Source organism: Zootoca vivipara, chromosome 12, assembly GCF_963506605.1.
Source record: "Zootoca vivipara chromosome 12, rZooViv1.1, whole genome shotgun sequence".
Lineage (NCBI taxonomy): Eukaryota > Metazoa > Chordata > Lepidosauria > Squamata > Lacertidae > Zootoca > Zootoca vivipara.
In genome coordinates, this window is record NC_083287.1 from 22,789,194 (window position 1) to 22,810,563 (window position 21,370).

The window sequence follows — 21,370 nt, forward strand, 5'->3', positions numbered from 1 at the left end:
GGAATGGCTTCCAGGGACAAAAAAAAAAGGGGGGGCGATCGCTTGTTCAGAGGGAAACCTCCATATTCTAGGACGGCCAGAGATGTACAGGCGTCTTATTTATGTCTTTGCTGCTGACTCGGGATAGATTGGTGCCATTGTTCCTCTCCTTTTCACCTCAGACCTGAGCCCATTCTTTCGGATTTTAAAAAAACTACACAAAAAAATAAATAAAAAGACTCCATGATTAAAGTTGCCACCATGGCAACTTTATGGCACCGAAATATTACAGTACAGATTAGGAAAAGCGTGTTTCCTTGTACATATGGTTGAAATATATAGTTAGGGTCCCACACCACCAAAAAAAATAGGGAAAGGGGAAATTTCAATAATGAGATTAAAGGTTTTTCTGTTTTTTAGGGTTTTTTTTTAATACAGCCTTGAAGTATTGATAAATGCTATGGATGTTTCAAAATGGCCAAATATTTGCGTACTGTTTTGTTTTAATTAGCAAAAGCCTGCATTAAAAAAACCCCACAAAGCTCAAAATACTGTAATTAAAAGCACAAAAAGTGAAGGGAGAAGTATCTCCAGGCAGGCAGAGATGGGTAGAGTTCGAATTAGAGGAGTATGTGTGTGTGTACACATACGTATATGCACGCACACAAACACAACTTGACTATCGAGGGTGACTTTGATTTCTGAGTACAGTTGGAGGAGTAGGCAAAATACTGAATCGTGGCTGTTTCCCCAACCCCCCTTCACATTTGGTTAAATTTCTAAACAACGATAGTAAATAATGATGATGATGGAAGTAAAGTCGAAATGTAGGTACTATTCTATGCTTTCATTGTGAATGTGTGGAAGAAGGATCCCGCGCAAGCACGGTTAGCTTTAAATAACAGTGACAGTGAAAATGTGTCTTTATATATGCGATTAAGTGTGTTTGGCGTCCTCTGTGTATATGTGGAAATGCAAAGGTCTTTTTCGATACTATGAAAAGTGTACTTTTTGGGCAATGATTCTGAATACTAATAAAAGTGAAATAGTGAAAACCTTCCCCTCAAAAGATCACCACCACTGTATCTATCTACCTATTTATCTATCTATGTTATATATTTGTTGTTGAGAAATTGGGTGGGGGAGGGAGAGAATATGCCATGGTGTCATAAAATGATACTGGGGTTTGCTTGCTTTTAGTTCCAGGCTGTTTAAAAGAGGCTTAGAGAACAGCTCAGCTGAAGGAAAATTTGAAATCGGCACTGATCTTTAAAAATACACAGTGATCGATCCCCCGCCACCCCTTTTATCCTGGGTTTTTCAAGCGCCTGAGAAAAAAGGACACCATAGTGATTGTTGCTAGAATGTTGGGGTTTATTGCTTTCCTCTAATTGGCTTCAATAATAATTAGTCTTTTCCCTTCCTCCCGCAAAAGAAATCCCTATATATATATATGGCTCTCTCTATTTATATAGCTTTTCTTTGTAAATAATCTCTAGCAGAATGGGGGATGTTAGAAAATAATAAAGGAATGTGCAAGATTAAAAGGAATTTTATTGAAAAGGAAAGGCTGAATATATTATTTCTCCCCTATGCTTCTGAATTCTTGCTGGTTTTCTGATCTGGAGCCGATAGCCCTTAAAAATTGGTCCATACTAATGGAACTCTGTGAGAGATGCCATAATTTTGCTATAATGGGCTGTAACCTCGATTCGACCCCAGACTTGCGAGTAAGCTCCTGGCTGGGGTGGGAGTGCGTGTGTGCGTGTGTGTTGCGGAGGTGAAGATCCCGCTTTCCTCCAGAGGGTGGCGCACGAGGCCGACTGACAGTCGCGAGCTGGCGGCCGGGTGCGCGCGCCGGCGCGCGCGCCCCAGCCCTTCCAGCATCCACCCAAACTCCCCCATTTAGTGCACGAGTTTACCTCTAGAGGTCATCAGGCAGGATTTACGACTGGACAACAAAAGCACGTGATATGAAGCCGTACCCCATATTTGGGTGCCTACGTAGGAGGGAACCAAGTACATGTCCCAGTCATTTCCATAATTCATCATAAATTGTGCTAGGGTGCTATAGACGCACCAAAAAACGAAGCAAAGAGCCACAAATCAAGCCCCCCGATCAAAAAAAAAAAAGCAACAAAAAATCCCAACCAACAACAACAACAACAAAAATCATCATCAACTTAAAAACAAATGAGCTCTTATTTTGTAAACTCATTTTGCGGTCGCTATCCAAATGGCCCGGACTACCCGTTACATAATTATGGAGATCCCAGTGCCGTGAGCGAGCAATTCAGGGACTCCTCCAGCATGCATTCCGGCAGGTACGGCGGCGGCGGAGGCGGCGGAGGCTACGGCTACAATGGCATGGACCTCAGCGTCGGTCGCTCGGCTTCCAGCCACTTTGCGGCAGGGGGCCCCTCGGAGAGGGCTCGCAGCAGCTACCCCGCCAACGCTGCCCCCGAGGCCAGGTACGCCAGCCGGGCGGCGGCGGGGGCCACGGGGGCCACTCACTCGCCTCCGCCTGACCCTCTGCCCTGCGCCGCTGCCGCCGCCGCCGTGGCCACCTCGCCTGTCAGCGGCGACGCTCATCACGGCGGCAGCGTGAAAAACTCCACGGCCAACTCGAGCAGCAGCACTTCGTCCACTTCCAGCAGCGGCGCCAGCAGCAGCAGCACCAGCGCCTGCAGCAGCACGGGCAACAACCCCCACCACCTAGGCAGAGAAGGGCTCAGCACGTCGCCAGGCACCGAGGAGGACGCCCCGGCCAGCAGCGAGCAGGCGAATCCCCAGCAGAACGACCAAAGCACAGCTCCACAGCCGCCCCAGCCCCAGATCTACCCCTGGATGAGAAAACTGCACATAAGCCATGGTAAAAAAGCATGCCCAGATTACAATATCTATGTATGAGAGAGAGGGGGGGAGTGTGTGTCGAGAGAGAAGGTAGATTGTTTGCAAATTAGAAAACGTGGTGGGCAAGAAATGTGCTTTCTCTTGCTCTCTGTGTTCCTCTGCCTGCTTGTCTGATCATCTGGTCTGTGCGGAGGAAACCCCCACCCCACCCCGTCCCTCCTGGAAAAGGCAAGTGGGACTTTGGAAATCGGGGTAGGGTGAGCCAAGCTCTCTTTAATAACTCTTCTAAGTCTCCCGGACTGTGAGGTGTAATTGAAATTTGGGGGGAGGGGGAGAGAGAGAGAGAGAGAGGGAAAAAAGCGTGTGTGTGTGTGTGAGAGAGGGATCTTGAATAGTGCGTGTCAGTCCTTGTAATTTATGACGAGGACCGTCCAGTGAAAAACACCGTTACTAATTATATCAAAAAAGAAGTTGAGTAAATAATGTGTGTGTGAGAGAGAGGGGGGGGAAAGATATTTTTTCTGGGAGGGAAGGAAGTCGAGGAAAAAATTAAGAGAGGAGGTTGGAGGGGGGCAAGTCCTGCAGCCCATAGTGCACTTGGAAATTCTTCCCAGTGACTCCCAAATAAAGTGTGTTCAAATCAGGAGTGGGAGTAGAACTTCAGAGGGTGCTTAGTTTGGGTGTTTATGTTTGTGTAAAACTCACTCTAGTAACAACTTCCCCACGATCCTAAGCATCCTGTCAGGAGGAAGTAAGTTCTCATGAAGCCAAATGGTTTTGTTTTCTTTTACTTGTGAGTAGTAATATATTAAGGATCGGGGTGCAGGAGGGGGCTGCCATACTGTCTTCCCCATATTAAATAATATTCCTCAGAAGAGGCAAAGGGGAGGCTACTCAAATTCAGAGCCCGGGATATTATTGAAGGGAAGGGGAGAAGAGATAGATGGGGGTGGGGTGGGGATAGGGAGAGAGAAGGAAAGAAAGAAAGAAAGAAAGAAAGAGGAGAAGGAGCTACTTGTTGATCATTTCCTCCCAACTGCCCAAACCAAGCAGAGAAGGAAATCAGGGAGAGAAAGATTGGAGAGGAAGGGTCCGGGGTGGCGGAGTTGGGGGGGATGTCTCCTCTTGCCAAAGGTCTAAACCGTGTCCTCCCCTTTCTATTTTTGTTGTTGTTGCAGACAACATAGGGGGTCCCGAAGGGAAAAGGGCTCGGACTGCTTACACCCGCTACCAGACCCTGGAGCTGGAGAAAGAGTTTCACTTCAATAGATACCTGACCCGCAGGAGGAGGATTGAAATAGCACACGCTCTTTGCCTCTCAGAGAGACAAATCAAGATCTGGTTCCAAAACAGGCGGATGAAATGGAAAAAGGATAACAAGCTGAAGAGTATGAGCATGGCAGCGGCGGGAGGAGCCTTCCGCCCTTAAGAGGAAAACCCCCCCGGCCCTGAAGTTGCTGCTGCTGCTGCTCCTTCTCCTTCTTCCTTCCCCGGAAAAAAAACAAAAAACCCGAGTAACTGAGCAGTATTATAATTGAGCTGACCCTGCGTGGAATGTCAGTAGCCTCTTCTCGCTCTCGCTCTCCTTCTGTCCCTCGTCCTGTATACCACATTGACTTGCTCCAACTTCTCTGGGAGGCTGAAGATCCCTCGCCCATCGTTTCACCCTGAGCCTGTTTTAATTGAGCCCCCCACCCCCGCCCGCGTCTCTCTCTCTCTTCCTCTCTCTCTCTAGCGCGTGTTAGGAGTAGATCTGCTTCCCGTGCATTTTATGTCTTGAATGGCTTTTGTCTTGAAGCGGGGAAACAATGTAGATGTTTTAACTTATTTATATGAAGCGAGTGGTGTTACTTGAAGTAACTGTAAAGTGGGAGGGGGGAACCGAGGGGGGGGAAGACACCCTAGACAAACAAAAGTAAAGGAGGACGATCTGGTCCCTCGTTCGCTTCCCCCTCAACTCCTTCCCTTCTGGCTCCCCCACCCCCCACAAGTCCTGTTTGATTCCCAATGTTCTCTCTCTGTGTGTGTTGCACTTGCTGTGCTTTGCTGTGCATGTGTGTTCAAAACGTGTCAGTGTCTGTATAGCTCCAAGCTGTGGCCGAGATTTCCGATCAGGAACGACCTATCTTATTCCCTGTGTCCATTAATGGCTGTTGTAGAGGTGAATATGACGAAATACAAAACGGAACGTGTCCTAACGTGTAGTGAATAGTGAATCTGTGACGAAAACTGTGATTCCAGACAGTATGTCCTTTGCTTGTGCCTTTGTATATGACTATCTTTGCACGAAGTCTTAGAAGTGGCTTTTTATTAAGCGCAGCTTCAGTAACGTATTCCCCCCCCCTTCTCTCTTATAGCTTCCTTCCTTTCTTTTGGTGAACAAAAAGTTACACATAGAGTCAAAGTCTGGCTGTTTGAGCAAACAACAACAATAATAATAGCAGCAGCAACAACAACAACAATAATAATGTGATCGGCTTTTGAAAAGAAACTGGTTTTTTTTTTAAATAACTGACTGGAAAAAATAAACTTTTTATTGTAAGGGTTTCCCCACTTTCTTTCTTCCCCATCGAATCCCCCGGTTTTTGTTTGACTTCTGCGGGTAGTATGGTTTCTCCCCTAACGGAGGTGCCCTCCCTCCTTAGCTTCATCACTCTAACGAGAGCAAAGTTGGAGAAGAACCTAATCCAAATTCAAAATAGATGCAGACACGATTGCCCCAGATCATCCCTTGGAATTGTAAAGTTATTCTTTGGATGGAGGGCTTGCAATAACCGACCCTCAGCCAACTCCTTGTCTTGGAAGTGGGGTGGGAGGGGATAAGGAATGCCCCAAACTTCTGCTCTTTCTTGGCTGGGGAGAAAAAAATGAGAAGAACCTTGTCCTTTTCTTCAACAACGTTATCATCTCCAGAACCTGCTTTATACTATCTCCATCGGTTCATCCTCATAAGTTAAAGAAAGTTAAGTTAAACCTGCCAGAAAGGCAAAACTCTTGCCTCTGTTGAGCACCAGTCCAACATGGGGGAAAAAAGTATTTAAATAAAGCAGATACACCCACCTTCTCATTCTGCACTCTTAAGAGAGGTATTGGGGAAGGGTTTTGTGGCTGTTGTTGCGCGGTTGGGGATAAATTCCACCCTTCGACATAACATTTATTTCTTTATTTTCGCTACAGCTACTTTTTTAATTTTTCTTTTGCTAGGAAATGTAACGTTACTTACCCTCACCAGGGCTTGAATGGTTAACTCTCCCGAGCTTCTAAGCGCAACTAAAGCTTTGCACATTTACAGACGGCTTTACATTGATGCCTTCCCTTAAAAGTTATAAAACAGTAAACTTTATAAGCCCCAGTTCCGGCTATATGACATTTGGGTGCCAAATGAATAGGGTTTTGTCTATGAATTAGATCGTAAAATCATCCATAGCACAGACAGATAGGCTCACTGGCTATAAAAAGTCACGTGGTGCCATTAAAGTAAGTTTTATGGTTTTGGGGAGTTGTCATCCAACATTATATACCACATAACATATAATCACACTGACGGTGGACTTCATTTGACTCTTTTGCAGGCTACGTGCGCCTCCTGGCCATTCAAATTGTCAGGTTTAGGTACAGAAGTATCCATTCCCCCAAGTTCTCAAATACTGTCTGAAAAAAATGGCTCATTGCAAGTTAAGGTAAGTTTCGTGCTCAAGTTGCTTAAGTTTATTTGTACAGTGGAGAGCTCGACTGTCGTTGCCTGGCTCCTTCTTAACGCTGCCCCGTTGATTCGGAAGGGAAGAAATAATACAGTATATAAGAGACGCAGGTTACAGTGGGTGGGGGACCGTTGTCCCTCCTCCCCATTTTTATCTAACCTCTCCTTTTAAAAAAATTATCCGTCAAATCCAGGCAAACCACCATAAGCGACTTTGGCAGAGATGGATTTTGAGGCCTAACTTTAATTACTTTGACTACGGCGAATGATAATGACTTCCTTTGCTTCATGAACTTTTCCGTGCCCAGTGATTTTGTTTATTGAGGGGGCAGAAAGCCCCTAGGCGATTTTTGTAATAATAATAATAATAATAATAATAATAATATTGTAATGAAAGGAACATATATTTGGCTATATCTGTAGACTGAGCATCCCTGTCTTTGCGGGGTGGTGTGTGTGTGGAATTGATGCAGTCGTGGGTTTTCCAAGTGGGCGAACTTATCGTCTCTAAAAGACAAAGAAGCTCTAAGTCTGGGTTGACATGGTTAAGGTTCTTTGAGACTTATCTCTTCTCCATAATTACCCCTACCTACCTACATCTCTCTCATGTGTCCCTCTCTGTGTGTACATAGAGTGTATATATACGCAATTTACACCCTTACCGTAGATTCCCCCAAACCCCAGTGCCTTCATTTCCCCGCTGGTTCCTTTATTCCTTCCCATGAAGGAACAAGTTGACTGTAACTTTTACAGGAGATTCTAAGTGCCATTAGAGTGCTTGGCATTATGAAGAACAATACGTATAGGTTTATAGTAAATAACCCCATTTATATAGATATCCATATATATTTATATCTACATACACACATACATACACACACACATAACTGGCTGGGAATTGCAGGGTAGGCCCCAGCTGCCTGTTTATTTCAACAGTCTTTTTTCTATTTAAGTAGACTCTTCTCACTAGAGTGTGATTACTCAGCAATAAACTTTATGACCGGATTCAACTTTAAGTCTTTGAATTTCCAGGGTTGAAAGAGAGCGTGAAAGAGCATCCCTTTTTCCACTGCCCTTCTTCTTTTTGTTTTGTTTTGTTATTTCCTTTTCTTTCTTCTCCCCTTCTTTGTACTGCCAGAGCCAAATCCTGGAAATCCTTGCTCACCCGAGCAGCTTTTAAGTCTTATCAGTTGTATCTTTGGAGCGCCTTGTAGCTAAAAGCCATGCAGGTGACTAAGAATTGGCAAGATAGGACCCTACTCTTTTTGAAAAAGAAAGTATAAATGGGTACATTGAGGTGACCCCACTTGAGGTTTGAAACGATCTCACCCCAATTCCTGCCTTTTAAAAAACAACAACAGATTGTTATCAGCATGTGGGGCTCTAGAATGTGCTTTTCTACTCTTATATCGCTTTGGACATCAGAGGAAAAGACAGTGTTGTCAGAAAATGTAATAGCGTAATATAACATAAGCTTGCCCTGTCCTAGTTACTATTTGGAAAGAGATATTCTGATGAAGGATATGTTTTTCTTGTGTATAGGTGGGTAATCTTAGAAGACTGAGAAACTTGCATCAATAAGTGAATATATATTTTAACACTTCAAATATTTTTTACACATTTCCCTGAATAATACGCTAGCAATGCAATAAACTGGGTGGAGAGGAGCAGTTTTTAATTATACATTTAGTCCAAGCCTATGTGGCAGAATTAATCACACGGAACCGAATGCTAATAGTAGCTGGCATTTTCATGGTATTTACTTTCCTACATCTTAAACAGTTAGCAGTGCGTATACACGTGTTTGAAAATATGACTAGATTTTTTTTTCAGTAGAAAAAATTAAGGATTTAAATATAATGCATATCTGCTAAAGTGAAACAGATGACAGAATTACAAATCCATAATCCAGTTAAGGGAAAGACCTGATTTTACATTCTTTTTTTATTATTCCAACGGGACTATTGTTGGACTTCTAAAGCATTTACGTACTGTACTGGGAAATTCGAGTCCAGGCATTCAAGGGGATATTTCTCCAAGTAAAATATCACTAAAATCCAGGTGCTAATCTACTTCAGTTTACATAAGATGAACTTTAGCTTCTGTTTCCTCGTGAAAAACAAGGTACAGTTTTAGCTCATTCGGGACTGGATGTGGTCTCATCGTCTTGGATGGGACCATCTGAAGATTGTGGTCTTTCTGCTCCATACCTAGGCAGAATAAAATTGTAATGAAGTATGTTGGATTTAAGTCAGAAGAATTCAGGAATGGAGTAGGGAAACCCTGATGCCGTCTGATTTTGTAACTGGGGAAAAACAAGTCATTGAGCTGAATGCTTAGTTAACTCTTACCGTGGCTACCTAGCGATCGTGGCTACCTAGCGATTGCTAGTTGACTGAAGGGATACACAATGAAACACAGACAGCTTTGTGAACAATGTCATTTAGGATGCAATCCTATACAGTACTCACTTCCCTGGGAGTGAATCCCATTGAACTCAACGAGACTTACTTCTGAGTAGGCAAAATTCCTCACGCACAAAAAACAAAAGGGAAAGAAGGCAACCCCTAAACACAAAATAAATTCATTGAACATACGAATAACTATGGCAATTGTCACTTTTTAAAAAATATTTCTAGTTTTCTGTCGTGCCACCTTGAAACACTCTCCCGAATAACCTAGGCAAAACACATTCACACGAAACTCCACAATGTAAAGCCCATTTTAAAATAATATTGAATGTATATTTAGTGCAAGTATATCTGATGGTGATGACTGTCCGTATCACTGTTACTTACTTTCTCTGACAACTGTATGTTTTCTTTTACTTAAATTACCGCGAGCAATTCTGAACATTAGAAGTACTTCGTTGGCCCAGATGTAAGCACCAGCGCCATTAAAGGTTAGACAAGGGTGTGTGTATATAGCAAGGGCGTAGGAAGACTTCACTTTCTTTAAAGCGTAAGATGGCTTTTCTAAGTCACATGATTCGATGGTTTGCGCGTGCCCCTCACTACAAAGCATCATGGGAAAATTATTAGTGGCCTTATCTTAACGAATTAATTTCCTTGTCTTCAAAAGAGTGAAATTGCAAGTGTTTTCTACCTTATCTGTCCAGCTTTCAGCATTACATTCTAATATCGAGGACATAAGCATTTTGTGCTCTTGTATTGCATCTTTCTTGTAATCCCTCTCTTTCTTCCCCTCTTTCATCTGATTTTCTGATTTGTATAATTCGGCCTTTGAGAGTTTTTTTTGTTCTTTCTATCCACTCTGATCATATGACGTCTATTTTTCGCAGGCTTTATTTTCAGGAGTCTCCAAAATCCTAGTAGTTTCCCAGGCAGCTAGCGTTTCTCCAAAACAGCTCCTCCACAATCACAGCGCTGTATGGTTTGCATATTGGACGCAAACAATGCACCGAGATCTGAAAGAGAAAGACACCATGTTTTCTAAAGGGCGTCTCTTTCCTGGGAGCCTAAGGGATCTGTCTCCTTCTTTTCCTTCTCCACATAACCCTCTGAAATGGGCTTTTCAATAATAATATTTGTTATGAAGGTTATTGGGTAATTATTGCAGTTTTTGTGAAACAGTACTTGCTCGAGGTGAAATCTGTCTCTGGATAATAAATGGCAGCCCTCGCAGTTCATTGCCAGGTTAAGTAAATGCAGAAACTAAGATAAATCTGCACACTCCAGAACTCGCCAGCAGAGCTCGCTTTAGACCAAGTTCACAGTCAACTTGCTTTCTCCGTGGGCAAGGCTTCTCAACTCCGTTGGATCAGGGTCTTTATTAAATAAATAAGATGGCATAATGGCCAGCCTGGATAAACTGTCCAGTCACTGCGCATCCAGAATTTACACATCTACCAATGGAAAGCACACCGTTCCTTTCAGTTAATCTCCCATGCTGGTTTCTGGGCATTGCGTTTGATTTTAGAATTCGGTTTCAGTGATGGAAGCCGTTGAGGCTGCTCTTTTTTAAATATATATATAAAACAGCAATGCAGAAAACTGCATTCCCTTAAAATCTTAGCGAAAAGGGAAACAGTCAAAGCTTGATGGCAACAAACAAGAGAGCTGGAGATTCTTTTAAGGAGATAGGAGCTGCTCCGCTTTTGTATATCTCTGTGGTTAGGGCGGAACAACTCTAGGTCAAAAAGTTGAGGGTCAAAAGTTTACGTTGTGCGCCACTCTTAGTCATGCGCCCAGACAGAGTTTGATGTCAATGTTATAGCCAAGATCTTGACTATCAACACAAAAGATAAAATAGCTTTGAGTTAGGCGTGTATCATAGTATGGACTCCAGGTGAACTCTAGCGGTTGAATGACCTCAATTACCGAGGAAAGGATAGAAAATCCCTCTTTTCAAAGAGTAATGCACGTTGTATTTCATCTTGAATTATCAACCACATTTTCCCCATTGAATATCGTTGGCTGGCAGATGCATCAGGTGAATGCGGGCGCACTTTCCCCTCCCCCCCCCCCGCCGCCCGGGCAACTGCGCATACACGCACCACCACCAACGCATTTTAAAGGTTCGTGCGAGTCCTATCAGAGTCCATCGGAAATTTCCATTGGATTTTAATTGTTCTGAATCTCAACGTAGTGGACTCTTGTTCACGGAAGCGCATGCCATACAATGGCCTGGCTTTTAAGTGCCACAATACTCTGTTTTTTCCCTGTGTTGTTCGGTTTTGCTACAACAGACTAACACAGTTAACCCTCTCAAAAAGGCTCAATGAGGTGCCAGTTGAGTCCTTAACTGCCCAGTGGGTACCAGAAGACTGCCCGCTGGCTGATAGCAATATCTGAGGAAACGAGGAGACTGAGATGACCATCTCACTGCCGGATACCACAGGAGCATAAAATACAAGCATGACAATTCTGGAGAAGTCCAGTTATGTTGTCTTTATGAGTGAAAGTTAAGGAATGACCCAATGCAAATTGCATGCCCCCCTATCCTTTAGGCTTATACGTTTAATAAGAAATATATAGTTTCACCCTTTTGGCCGCCTTATTTAGCCACAATGAAGCTTCCCCCCCTCTTTTTTCAAAGCGTGTTTGTATCTGAATAATTATTTATTTCAAATTTGGAAGTAGGGATTATTTGTTTAGCTATCAGTAGGATTGCTTCCTGAGATGGATTTTCCGTTTTGTTTCCTTTGTGTATTTTTTTTTAATCCGAGAAGGTGCGTTTTTCATCCCTAAGAAATACATAATATCTCACAGAGATCCAGTGAGTGGTTTATTACGAAGCAAATACATAGGAGAGATTGCTCCTTTCAGAGGTGTCCAAACAGAGATAACGTGCAGGAGAAAGTAAGCAACTTATTATTAGAAGGCTTTATCAATGCTTTGAAAATACACAAAGAACTAGGAAACACTTCCCCGTTCGACAAGAAATAGTTTTAATTATAAGGCGAGGACGTTGGGCTTCTGGGAAATATATTTGCAATATATTTTGATTTTTCATCAGCGACCTTCTCTTGAAAATTCTCTTGCAACGTCCCCCCCCGTCCCCCCCGTCTCCTATATGTGATTGTGCAATGAAATTATCACTGTAAGGTAGAGGGGGATGCTATCCACAACACACTGTTAAAAACACGCCTCTCCTATTTCGATTTTGCCCTTGAAATACTGCATTGCCTATTTGGAAATTTAATTATAGGAAGCATGAACATTGCAAGGCGGGGTGTTTGCCTAAACGTCCCTTTTATATACAGAGGACCAGGGAGACTGTTTCGAAGACAACACTTCTTTGACTCCGCCTGTCCTGAAAAACTTGGCTTAAAAAAAAAGAGGGGGGAAAAGAAGAGAGAATAAGATCTCTGTGAAAAGCAGCAAAGCGAAACCTGGCTTTCTTTCCCAAGGATTCCTGGTGCCAATTTATTTTGCTTCCATTTAAGGTGGAATTTTGGGCGGGGGATGGGAGTAGGGACAAGTTTTTTTTCAAATACAGAATATTTCCAAAAGGGCTTTAAAGTGCATCTGGAAGAAGTATTGCCTTCTCAAGTCGTTTTCTATTCATTCATTTTTTAAAAAAGGTAAAGATAAAAACGACACAGTGGGCTTTTGTTGCTTTGATCGGAGTCATACCCATAGACAGTCGGAGGGTCCTACCTCTAGCGCAGCACAGACACTGGTTCTTGGTGCGTAACGTGACCTTTGAAAAGATTAGCCTTCTCAGCCTCAAATGTAGATGCCAATCGCCCCAACTTCCCCTTCTTTATAAATTGTGCCTATTTACGGTTCTGGACGACCAGGACCTCAAAGTCCAGTTGCCAAATACACACACACACACACACGTACCCACGAGTTAGATCCTTATAAATAAAAATCACCAATATTTCGGAATGGGGGAAGGTGAGAATCCCAACCTCTTGTCCCAAGAATGAACTCCATAGGAACTCCATCACACCATCCAGTTCCCTGGTAGGACCTTTTGCTGATTTAAAGGAAGTTTAGGAGTTACGCAGCCGCTGCATTATCACAACGTTTACATGTTTTCTCGCACGGTCGCCTTAAGATTCATTCCCCATTTGCGAATAAGTGACCTGCCCAGAGCCTCTCTTTGCCCCTTGCTATTTTTTTTAAAAGACGCTCTTAAAGACCTCGTGGAGGAGAAGGGGAAGGGAAAAAAAAAACCTAAGTCCAAGGCCGAGGTGAACTTCAGGTCAGCGCGTCTAACAAATATGAAAATGTCGCTTGGTGAAGGGCACGCCTTGTTATTTAACAAAGACTGTCAATGTGTAAGATTAATAAGAAACAAAATGCGCCCGGTGTCACTTTTCGGTCACTTTGAAACTTGGGGCAGGCTTGCATTCAAGAGTGAAAGCTGGGTTAAATATATTCAAAATGCCTCGAATCAAATTCAAGCCAGGCTGCCGGGTGTCGCTCTCCACCACCGCCACCCCCACCCCCCCCCCGCCCGCGTCTCTCTTGCTCGCTCGCTCCCTCCCTCCCTCTCAGGCGCGTGGGCAAGTTGGTAAGTTTAATTGCATAGATTATCTATAAAAGCGCAACCTAAGATTGCGATGCGCGCGCACACACATATATTTACACTCTGAACTTCCACGGGGTTGGCACTCTCCTCTTATCCATTTACTTGGTTTGCTCCAGTTCTGAGATCGGCTCCTGTTTCTTGGGAACTCGGATTTATCTTGCCATCAAGTTTCATTTCGGTCAATATTCCACGTTCTTCACTGGTTAGCTGCTAAACTTCAGCCTCCCCTCATCGCTGATGATGATGAGGCCTTGGTGCTGAAATCCCCCTCACTGAAATGTGTGTGGTTAAAAAAAAAAGAAGATAGGCGATGCTCTGAAGCAGTTTCAGGAGGCCAGGGTTCAGGGTTCGGTGTAGGTTCGTTCAGGGATTTGCTCCGCGGAGCCATAAATCTCTGGAGGGAGCGGGAGGGGGAGGCTTAACGTGGAAACCGCTGCATATGAGATAACAATTTGGTGGTCTTGGCTGGGCTCTTGTTTATGATACGTAAACCGCAAAGACGAGGAACAGGCCCATCTCTGCAGCCTGATAGAATCCCATGGAGGTGGGGGGGGGGGGGACCCTGGCTGCTCCCGCAGCTGAGCAGTTTAGGTCACCTTGGAGATTTACAGCCCCAGCTCCAGAATCGTATTCATTGCTTGTTGCAACTGAGCAAAGGAGACACCCAGTGGAAAGCAGACCAGGGGGAAACAGACCAGGCTCTCTGAGATACAATCAGGAGAGCTAATATTAAACAGCCCCTGGGACGTTCTCCGAAGGTAATAATCAGCAGACCAAAAAAGAGAGAAGGTACCTGCTTTCCTTGTATTGTTGTGGTTTCTTTTCTTTTCTTTCTTTGTTTTGTTTTGTTTTGAGGAAAAAAAACCCTGCGGTTTTGACGCATGGTGGTTTTCTGGTATTTACTATCGCCCTCACATGCAAGGGCACCGCTTTATCTCAAGGGAAATTGATAGTGTTTATGTCAGAGGTGCATCTTGCAGTGTTTCTGTGCCAGAATCGCACTGTCCGTTTCAGGTTGTGGGAGAAAAGGGGAGGAGAAAGCGAAACAAAACCCTGCGCCTTTGCTTTAGCCGTTTAACACCACCATGTGCTTAATTGTTGCTTTTTGTAAGTGGCAAAAGACCTCCCCAAAGGGGCAGCTTTGCATCCCGGTCTACTATTCCGTGAAACCATAAAACGGGACTGGAGCGGGTTGTCATTCCTACAAATGTCACAGGCGCGCAATCAGCGTTAAAAAGCCAAGTGCTGGATCCTGCTATTTGACTTCCGCATTGTCTGCGAGTGTTTTACGGCCTGCCACTCGCCAGTGGCATCATATTTGCTTCCACATTGTATGGTGCATTCGAGAAAGCTTTGCATACATAGAATATCCACTGGAGATGTGCAAGGGGGGAGGGCTATTGGCATTTCCTGGACGGACGTATTTCCGATAGTATCTGGAAACCAGCACTTATTGTTATTGTTATTGTTATTATGAATAGTATTATTACTATTGTTATCGTGGAACTAGGTCTCAGCTGTTTAAGGGAGACGCACAGAGAAGCGGAAGGGAAATTCAACGAGAGCATAAAAACGGGACCTATTGAGCGCACTGACACACATTTATACAAAAAGAATTGTAGCTGGCTAATCTAGATCCACATGAGCGCTATGAACGGTTGATACAACCGAAAAAGTCATCAGTCCACACTTCGAGTGAAATAATCACCATGAGAATGAACACTCCTATTATATGGATCTTTTTATTAAAACTAAACTGGTTCTTTGGGAAGAGGGCAGAGCAGCATTTTATCAAGTCCCAAATACTTCTTATTTTTAAGTAATATTAATAATGTATTAAATGGGTGTGTCTCTAAAGGCTCAAATATTAGAAGCGAAGGTGGGTCACTAGACCTACCAAGCAGTTGAATTAATTTAAAGGCTAATTTAACGTCCAGATTTCAATTACCCCCTACGTCAGGCCATCGCCTCCTTTTCCTTCCTGTATTGCAAACGGGTCCATTTCCAAGCAATCTAACACAAGTCGAAGAGACTATCCACGACGCTCAACTGCAATGTTTACGGTACTTGCGAAAAATAACAGTGTGTTCTGTTTTAAATATTGTAACCAATTCCTCTCCCTTTCTCGCTCTCTCAAAGGGAAATACTGTTTCCTGGGCACTAGACAGTTTGCTTTATTTATTTAGGAATGTGAATGGGCTTAATTATTGATCTTAACTGCCTCTCTAGTCTGCTGGAGTTTTGATTAAAATCTATTCACCTTACAAAAAAAGAAAAGCCTTTTTTATATTGGCCTCTCTATCTAATGACATGCCCCCGCAGCTCCAAATTTCATAGCTGCCAAGTTATCCCTTTTTTACAGGGATTTTCCCTTATGCTGAATAGGCTTCCTCGCGAGAAAAGGGAAAACTTGGCAGCTATGCCAAATTTGCCACGGGGTGGAAGATTTTTTTTATAAAAAAATTAAGTTATCGTAAAATAGCAACATTTAAAAGCCCCCGGGAGGTACCAGAGAGAAACAAATAGCTAGTTGCAATTAGGTTGTCTCTGTTTTCATAGGATCGACTGGTCTCATTGATTGCACTGCTACCGTCCAATCACTCATTGATACCCCCGAAATCCGGCGAATCTATCACGCGATCTTGGGTGCCCTTTTATGTCTCGGGAGGACACTGCGTTTCCTTTGCTTTCAATGACTTGGTAAGGGCTGGAGATACAGAGAGCGAAACAGAGAGCGCTGCGTTTGATGTTGGGTTTCAGATACATAATACAATGCTGGCGCTCAGTCACTTTGCTCACACTGTTGCTACCAACGGCCTGATGCTTGTGGTCAGAAATAGCACACATGCGCAAGCTCCCAGTTTGTGTTCAGGAGAATGTATTATTCCGGAATAAGGACTACCCTTGGTTCCCTCCTCATGATAGCACACAAGGACGTCTTCTGCAACACACACTTTTGGGCTGCCCCAGATCACTCCGTATACCATCCTGACCCTAAGTAGCACATAGCTGTTTTAAGGGGTAACGACCGTGCGTGGTTAGTCTTAGGTGACCTAGCATTTCAAGCAAGGATCTCTCGCTGCTTTCCCTGGGGAAGCTCGCTCAAAGCAGCGGCCCCCTCGCCACAGGAGAAACCTGCAGACATGGCCCGTAGGCTTTCCTCTCGGCCTAATTCTCTAGTTAGGCCGCTTGCACCGACTTCGGTTCTGACTGCCGCTATCTGGAGCGCGCAGAAAGGAATCTCCAGCTTCTCATTGCCTCTGCCGCAAGAAAGGCAAGGCAGGCAGGCAGGGGCCGTCCTGGGCTTGTCCACCAGCGTTTCATTTCCTGATCCGGGCTCTGCCAACCGCGTAGCAATTGGCCCTGCCGGTCAGGTGGTGGGGGTGGCACTGGTTTGTGTGTTTGTGTGTGTGTGTTTGCGCGCGCGTGTGTTCCAGGCTCTTGGGGTGGGAATTGGAAAGGAAGGGGGGAGCGGAGGCCCAAACTTTGGCAGCAGGCGCTTGACAACAGCAGCAAAGGGGGGTTAGAGGAGGAGGAGGGAGGAGGGAAGGAAGGAAAGAGGGAGGGAGGGAAGGAAGGAAGAAGGGGGAGGAGGGGAGGGGCCTCCTCGAGCCCAGAAAAACGACAACGCGAGAAAAATTAGTATTTTTGCACTTCACAAATTAATGACCATGAGTTCGTTTTTGATAAACTCCAACTACATCGAGCCCAAATTTCCGCCTTGCGAGGAATATTCGCAGCTCGGCGGCGGCGGCGGCGGCGGCGGGAGCAGCTACCACCACCACCACCAGAACCAGCCCCACCACCAGCAGCCCCATCACCACCACCCTCAGCCGCAGCAGCACCTGCGCCAGCAGCACCACCAGGCTCACCCCGGCCAGCCTCTCCCCGATTACTACCAGCGGCCGAGCAGGGAGCCCGGATACCAGCCGCCAGCGCCTCCGCCGCCTCCGCCGCCTCCTCCTCCTCCCCCCGAGGCGCTCTACCCCGCGCAGCCACCCCACCACTACCCGGAGTCGCCTTATAGCTACAGCAGCCTCAGCGCCACTCCGGGCCAGGAGCAACCGCCTCCCGGAACCTCGCCGCCACCGCCTCCTCCGCCGCCCCTGCCTCCTCCTCCGCCACCGCCTGCTCCACAGACTCCCGCGCGGAAGGGCCACCATGTCCCGAGCCAGCCCTTGCTCCAAGGCCACGTCCCGCCACCGCCTCAGCCCCACCAGCGCCATTGCGAAGCAGCGGCGGCGACAGCGCCCGGGGGAATCCCTGCCTGTCCGCTCTTGCCGGACAAGAACCTGCCCGGCCTGAAAGGCAAGGAGCCGGTGGTGTACCCTTGGATGAAGAAGGTCCACGTTAACACGGGTGAGTTGACCACCTTCTTCCAAGGGGAGCCGGGATGGCTTGTATGTGTTTGTGTGCGTGGCGAGGTGGAGGAGGCTGGGCTAGGCTGGACTCCGATGTTTTGTGCATATACGTGTGTGTGTGCTGGCGCATTTCCTAATTTTAAAAAAGTGCGCACGCACACGTGAGAAGCCTTTTGTATTCGGGGCCCTTTATCAAGAGATTTACGAGACGCCAAACTGTTAGGGCAGTAATTATAGCCCCCATAAATTTAATCGCCCTGCCTGTGGCTCTGGGCCACGTCTCTTTGAAGCTTTTCTTGAACCCAAATGCCCATCACCATTTTTTATGGCTCCCCAATTGTCTCCTGTTGTCACGAGCCTGTGAACCATTTTCTTCCCCGCTTCTGTGGCTAATCTAAACCCAGTGCCGACTTATTATATAATAATGATAATGTTCCGTTGCCTTCTTCTCCTTTGTGTGTGTGCGTGTGTGTGCGCGCCTGTGTACGCTCAGTCAACCCCAATTACACTGGAGGCGAGCCCAAAAGGTCTCGAACTGCCTACACCAGACAGCAAGTCCTGGAGCTGGAGAAGGAGTTCCATTTTAACCGCTACCTGACCAGGAGGCGACGCATCGAGATCGCGCACACGCTCTGCCTCTCCGAGCGCCAGGTCAAGATCTGGTTTCAGAACAGGAGGATGAAGTGGAAGAAGGACCACAAGCTGCCCAACACCAAGATGCGCTCCGCCAACCCCTCCAGTCTTAGCCAGCAAGCCAAAGCGTCAGCACAGCACCATCAGACACCACTACCCAGGGGTAGGGCGACCCCAAACTCAGCAGCGCTCTGATGGCCCGACAGACGCAGGGACACCCTAACCCATCACACGTCCCGCTCCTGCCTGATTTAATTTGCCATAGGGACTATATTAAGGGGCATAAATGCAGAACAAGAGCCAGTCACAGGGCACGTGTGTTAAAACCAAAAACCAAAAACAAACACCTTGGACAAAGTGTTCACCTTCTGTAAATATGACCTTTCCATCCCCACCATGTTTCTTTTTTTAATTTATTTATGGAAATACGGTCCACCTGCAGCGTCATTAAAGAGTTGAGGATGGATCCTGTACCCAAAAAGGACCCTTTGCAGATATGTTTTAAGGTGTCAACATATGTTAATAAGTGACTTTGTGAAATGTGTGTGTAAATCATAGACTTTGTCTTGTTTCGTGGAACATTCGTGGACTCTCAATTACAGACAGAAGCAAACCCATCTTATTACCTGGAAGTATTTTGGAAGTTGGAGTGGGGGCGATGCCCAGAGACCCCAGCACCCTCCAGCCCTTACCGACCAAGAAAGTATGTTTTCTGTGTAATAAGAACAAAAAAGTGTAGTCTCTGCTGTAGTCGTGATACGTTATCCTCCCCCGAAGCTGCATTTATTACTCTAAAAAAAGGAAAAAAAGATAAAAGTACACCAATATTGCTATAAAGGCTATTTCTGTCTTCGTGTCTTGCCATAGTCAAACGTCCGTTTACAGTTTGTGAAATCCATGTGTACACATTTGTGAATGTGTGATGTATATATAATGTCCAGTGCTGGTAATAAAACAAAACAAAACCACACCTCTCTGTACAAAAATAAAACTTAAGGCACTAGACACACCGTGAGAAGCGTGCATTTGCCTAGGATGTGACTTTGTTGACATAAACATGAAAACTCTCGAGGATGTCATGTGTACATGCTGTTCAACCCATTCCTTAGGAGAGGCCGAGTGCCTGCATTATAGTTGAATTAGTTTTATTAAGGAGTAATGTTTCTCCTTCCCAAGCACCCTAACCACTTTATGTGTAAGGAAGCCACATAGTTTTCTATGAAGCTGGCTTCCACATAGGACCATAGACCAAAGCCCCTAGGGAAACCAGAGAGTTGGGAGTAATTCCCATGGAAACAGGTTGAGGGGGGGGGGTGTTGTTGTAGATGGGCTGAATAGGCTGCCATCCAAGTACCCGGTTTTAAATGAGTTGTGGATCGGCCTGCGCAGCCTGCCCATTTCCCCAAGGAGGCGCTTCGGCTTAGCCACTCCTACAGGATACAGTCCACTGTGTGTAGAACAAGAAAGGCGTCCCCCCAAAAAAAATCTCATTTATGACACGAGTCCTCTGCCTACACCATTGGGGAAATATAGCTCTTGCCCGCCTTGTGTGAAGAGAAACGGGACTATTCCAGTAGAATGAAGTGAATAATAACAGTAATAGTAACACTGCACTATCAATGCTTAAACATACTGCAGCATCAGTAGTGACCCCTTGGTTTATTCTAGCTGCAGCAACTTTCCACAGGGGGGAAAGAGGGACGAGTTGCAATGGCCACCGCTCTTTGGCATGGGAACAAACCGGAAACGTTAAAGCCGCACACCCAAAACATTATGGTAAAGCTCAGATGATGCCCTTGACATGGAGGTTCATGGGGGGGGGTGTCTCCTGAACAGCTTAACCAACCCATGCAATAAGTACAGGTGAAAGTTGCTAGTTTAATTATTCACCTCCGTTGATGTTTACTCCGAGGCAAGTCCCACTGTTGCACGGTGAGGGCTTATTTCCAGGTAAGTGTGTCTAGGGTTGCACTCTTATAAGTAGCAATTCTTCAATCTCCTTCTGGAGAGTGGAATACGGTTCTGGGCCCTTTCTGATATACAGAACTATAATCCGATGCTAGTTTATACTGGAGACTTAAATGGCCCATTGAGTCCAAAAGCCTGTAGACGGCTCAGCCAGAACTGTCGTGGAAGCATAAGCAGATAGTTTAAATGTACCCTTCGACCATTGGGCTGGGGAGGGTAACACCGCCATTTGAACAGTTATGGTCTCACTTGCCGTGCAAAAGAGAAGTAAACGTTGCTGTGAATAATCTGGAAGTGTGCGTCGAACTGAACCACCCCAAAGGACTTCCTTCCTTATTTACTATATCCTTGAAGTGCCTTGTCCCGCATGTTTGTTTGTTGTTAAGAAGTAAAAGAGAATAGGCTGGAAAACAATATCTCCCCCTCCCTGTTAACATGGACCTCTTTTGTCTAAAGTCTTTGTTTGGTCTACCCTGGAGAATTCTCTTCTGCTAAATCCACTGACGCTCGAAAACCAAGAGGAGTGTCCCAAACTGTTAAATCAATGATTAGTATTGAAATATGATTGCGGATCTTCCCTGACTTCCGTAGTCTTACGCTTGGAGCACCCCCCTTTCCCTCCCCCCCTCTTTCTCCATGGAGGGGGGGGAGAGCCCGAAATGAAATCACGCTGAAAATAGCAATTTTACTAGGAATCATTAATCACCTCCTACAATAAATACTTCTTTGTAATTCAACAGCGATTCTGAAAGGCATTCTCTTGGAAAAAGGTCTGAGAAGACACGAAGGATTTTCCTGGGGAAAATGGGTTCATGTAGAAAGACACAGTTGCTTGGCTGTGCCATGAAAATGTACACTTTCTGGGTGGAGA

The 21,370-nt window shown here is 45.3% G+C and overlaps 3 protein-coding genes across 4 annotated transcripts in view; all 3 read left to right on the top strand.

Moving 5' to 3' along the window:
- HOXA3 (homeobox A3) overlaps nucleotides 1-21,370 on the top strand; it is a 52,078-nt gene that overhangs the window by 7,254 nt on the left and 23,454 nt on the right. The window lies entirely within an intron of this gene.
- Nucleotides 129-21,367, top strand: HOXA5 (homeobox A5). 2 transcript variants are annotated; one of them, XR_009558382.1, is made up of 3 exons: nucleotides 129-2,851; nucleotides 4,011-6,512; nucleotides 21,240-21,367. XR_009558382.1 is itself a non-coding variant. In XM_035129100.2 (2 exons), exons 1-2 carry the CDS (start codon nucleotides 2,173-2,175, stop codon nucleotides 4,259-4,261), a joined length of 930 nt encoding a protein of 309 aa, XP_034984991.1. In that variant the 5' UTR covers nucleotides 129-2,172; the 3' UTR covers nucleotides 4,262-17,052. The 2 variants fall into 2 exon arrangements, 1 of the variants encoding a protein (XP_034984991.1); XM_035129100.2 differs by lacking the exon at nucleotides 21,240-21,367 and having other exon boundaries at nucleotides 4,011-17,052.
- Nucleotides 17,136-21,243, top strand: HOXA4 (homeobox A4). The gene is made up of 2 exons (XM_035129098.2): nucleotides 17,136-17,896; nucleotides 18,392-21,243. Exons 1-2 carry the CDS (start codon nucleotides 17,203-17,205, stop codon nucleotides 18,724-18,726), a joined length of 1,029 nt encoding a protein of 342 aa, XP_034984989.1. The 5' UTR covers nucleotides 17,136-17,202; the 3' UTR covers nucleotides 18,727-21,243.

Excerpts from the sequence above, each read along its gene's own strand:
- HOXA4 (XM_035129098.2), top strand. The coding sequence starts at position 17,203 with ATGACCATGAGTTCGTTTTTGATAAACTCCAACTACATCGAGCCCAAA. Across the intron at positions 17,897-18,391 it reads GAAGGTCCACGTTAACACGG|TCAACCCCAATTACACTGGA; the intron begins GTGAGTTGACCA and ends GTGTACGCTCAG.
- HOXA5 (XM_035129100.2), top strand. The coding sequence starts at position 2,173 with ATGAGCTCTTATTTTGTAAACTCATTTTGCGGTCGCTATCCAAATGGC. Across the intron at positions 2,852-4,010 it reads AAAACTGCACATAAGCCATG|ACAACATAGGGGGTCCCGAA; the intron begins GTAAAAAAGCAT and ends TTGTTGTTGCAG.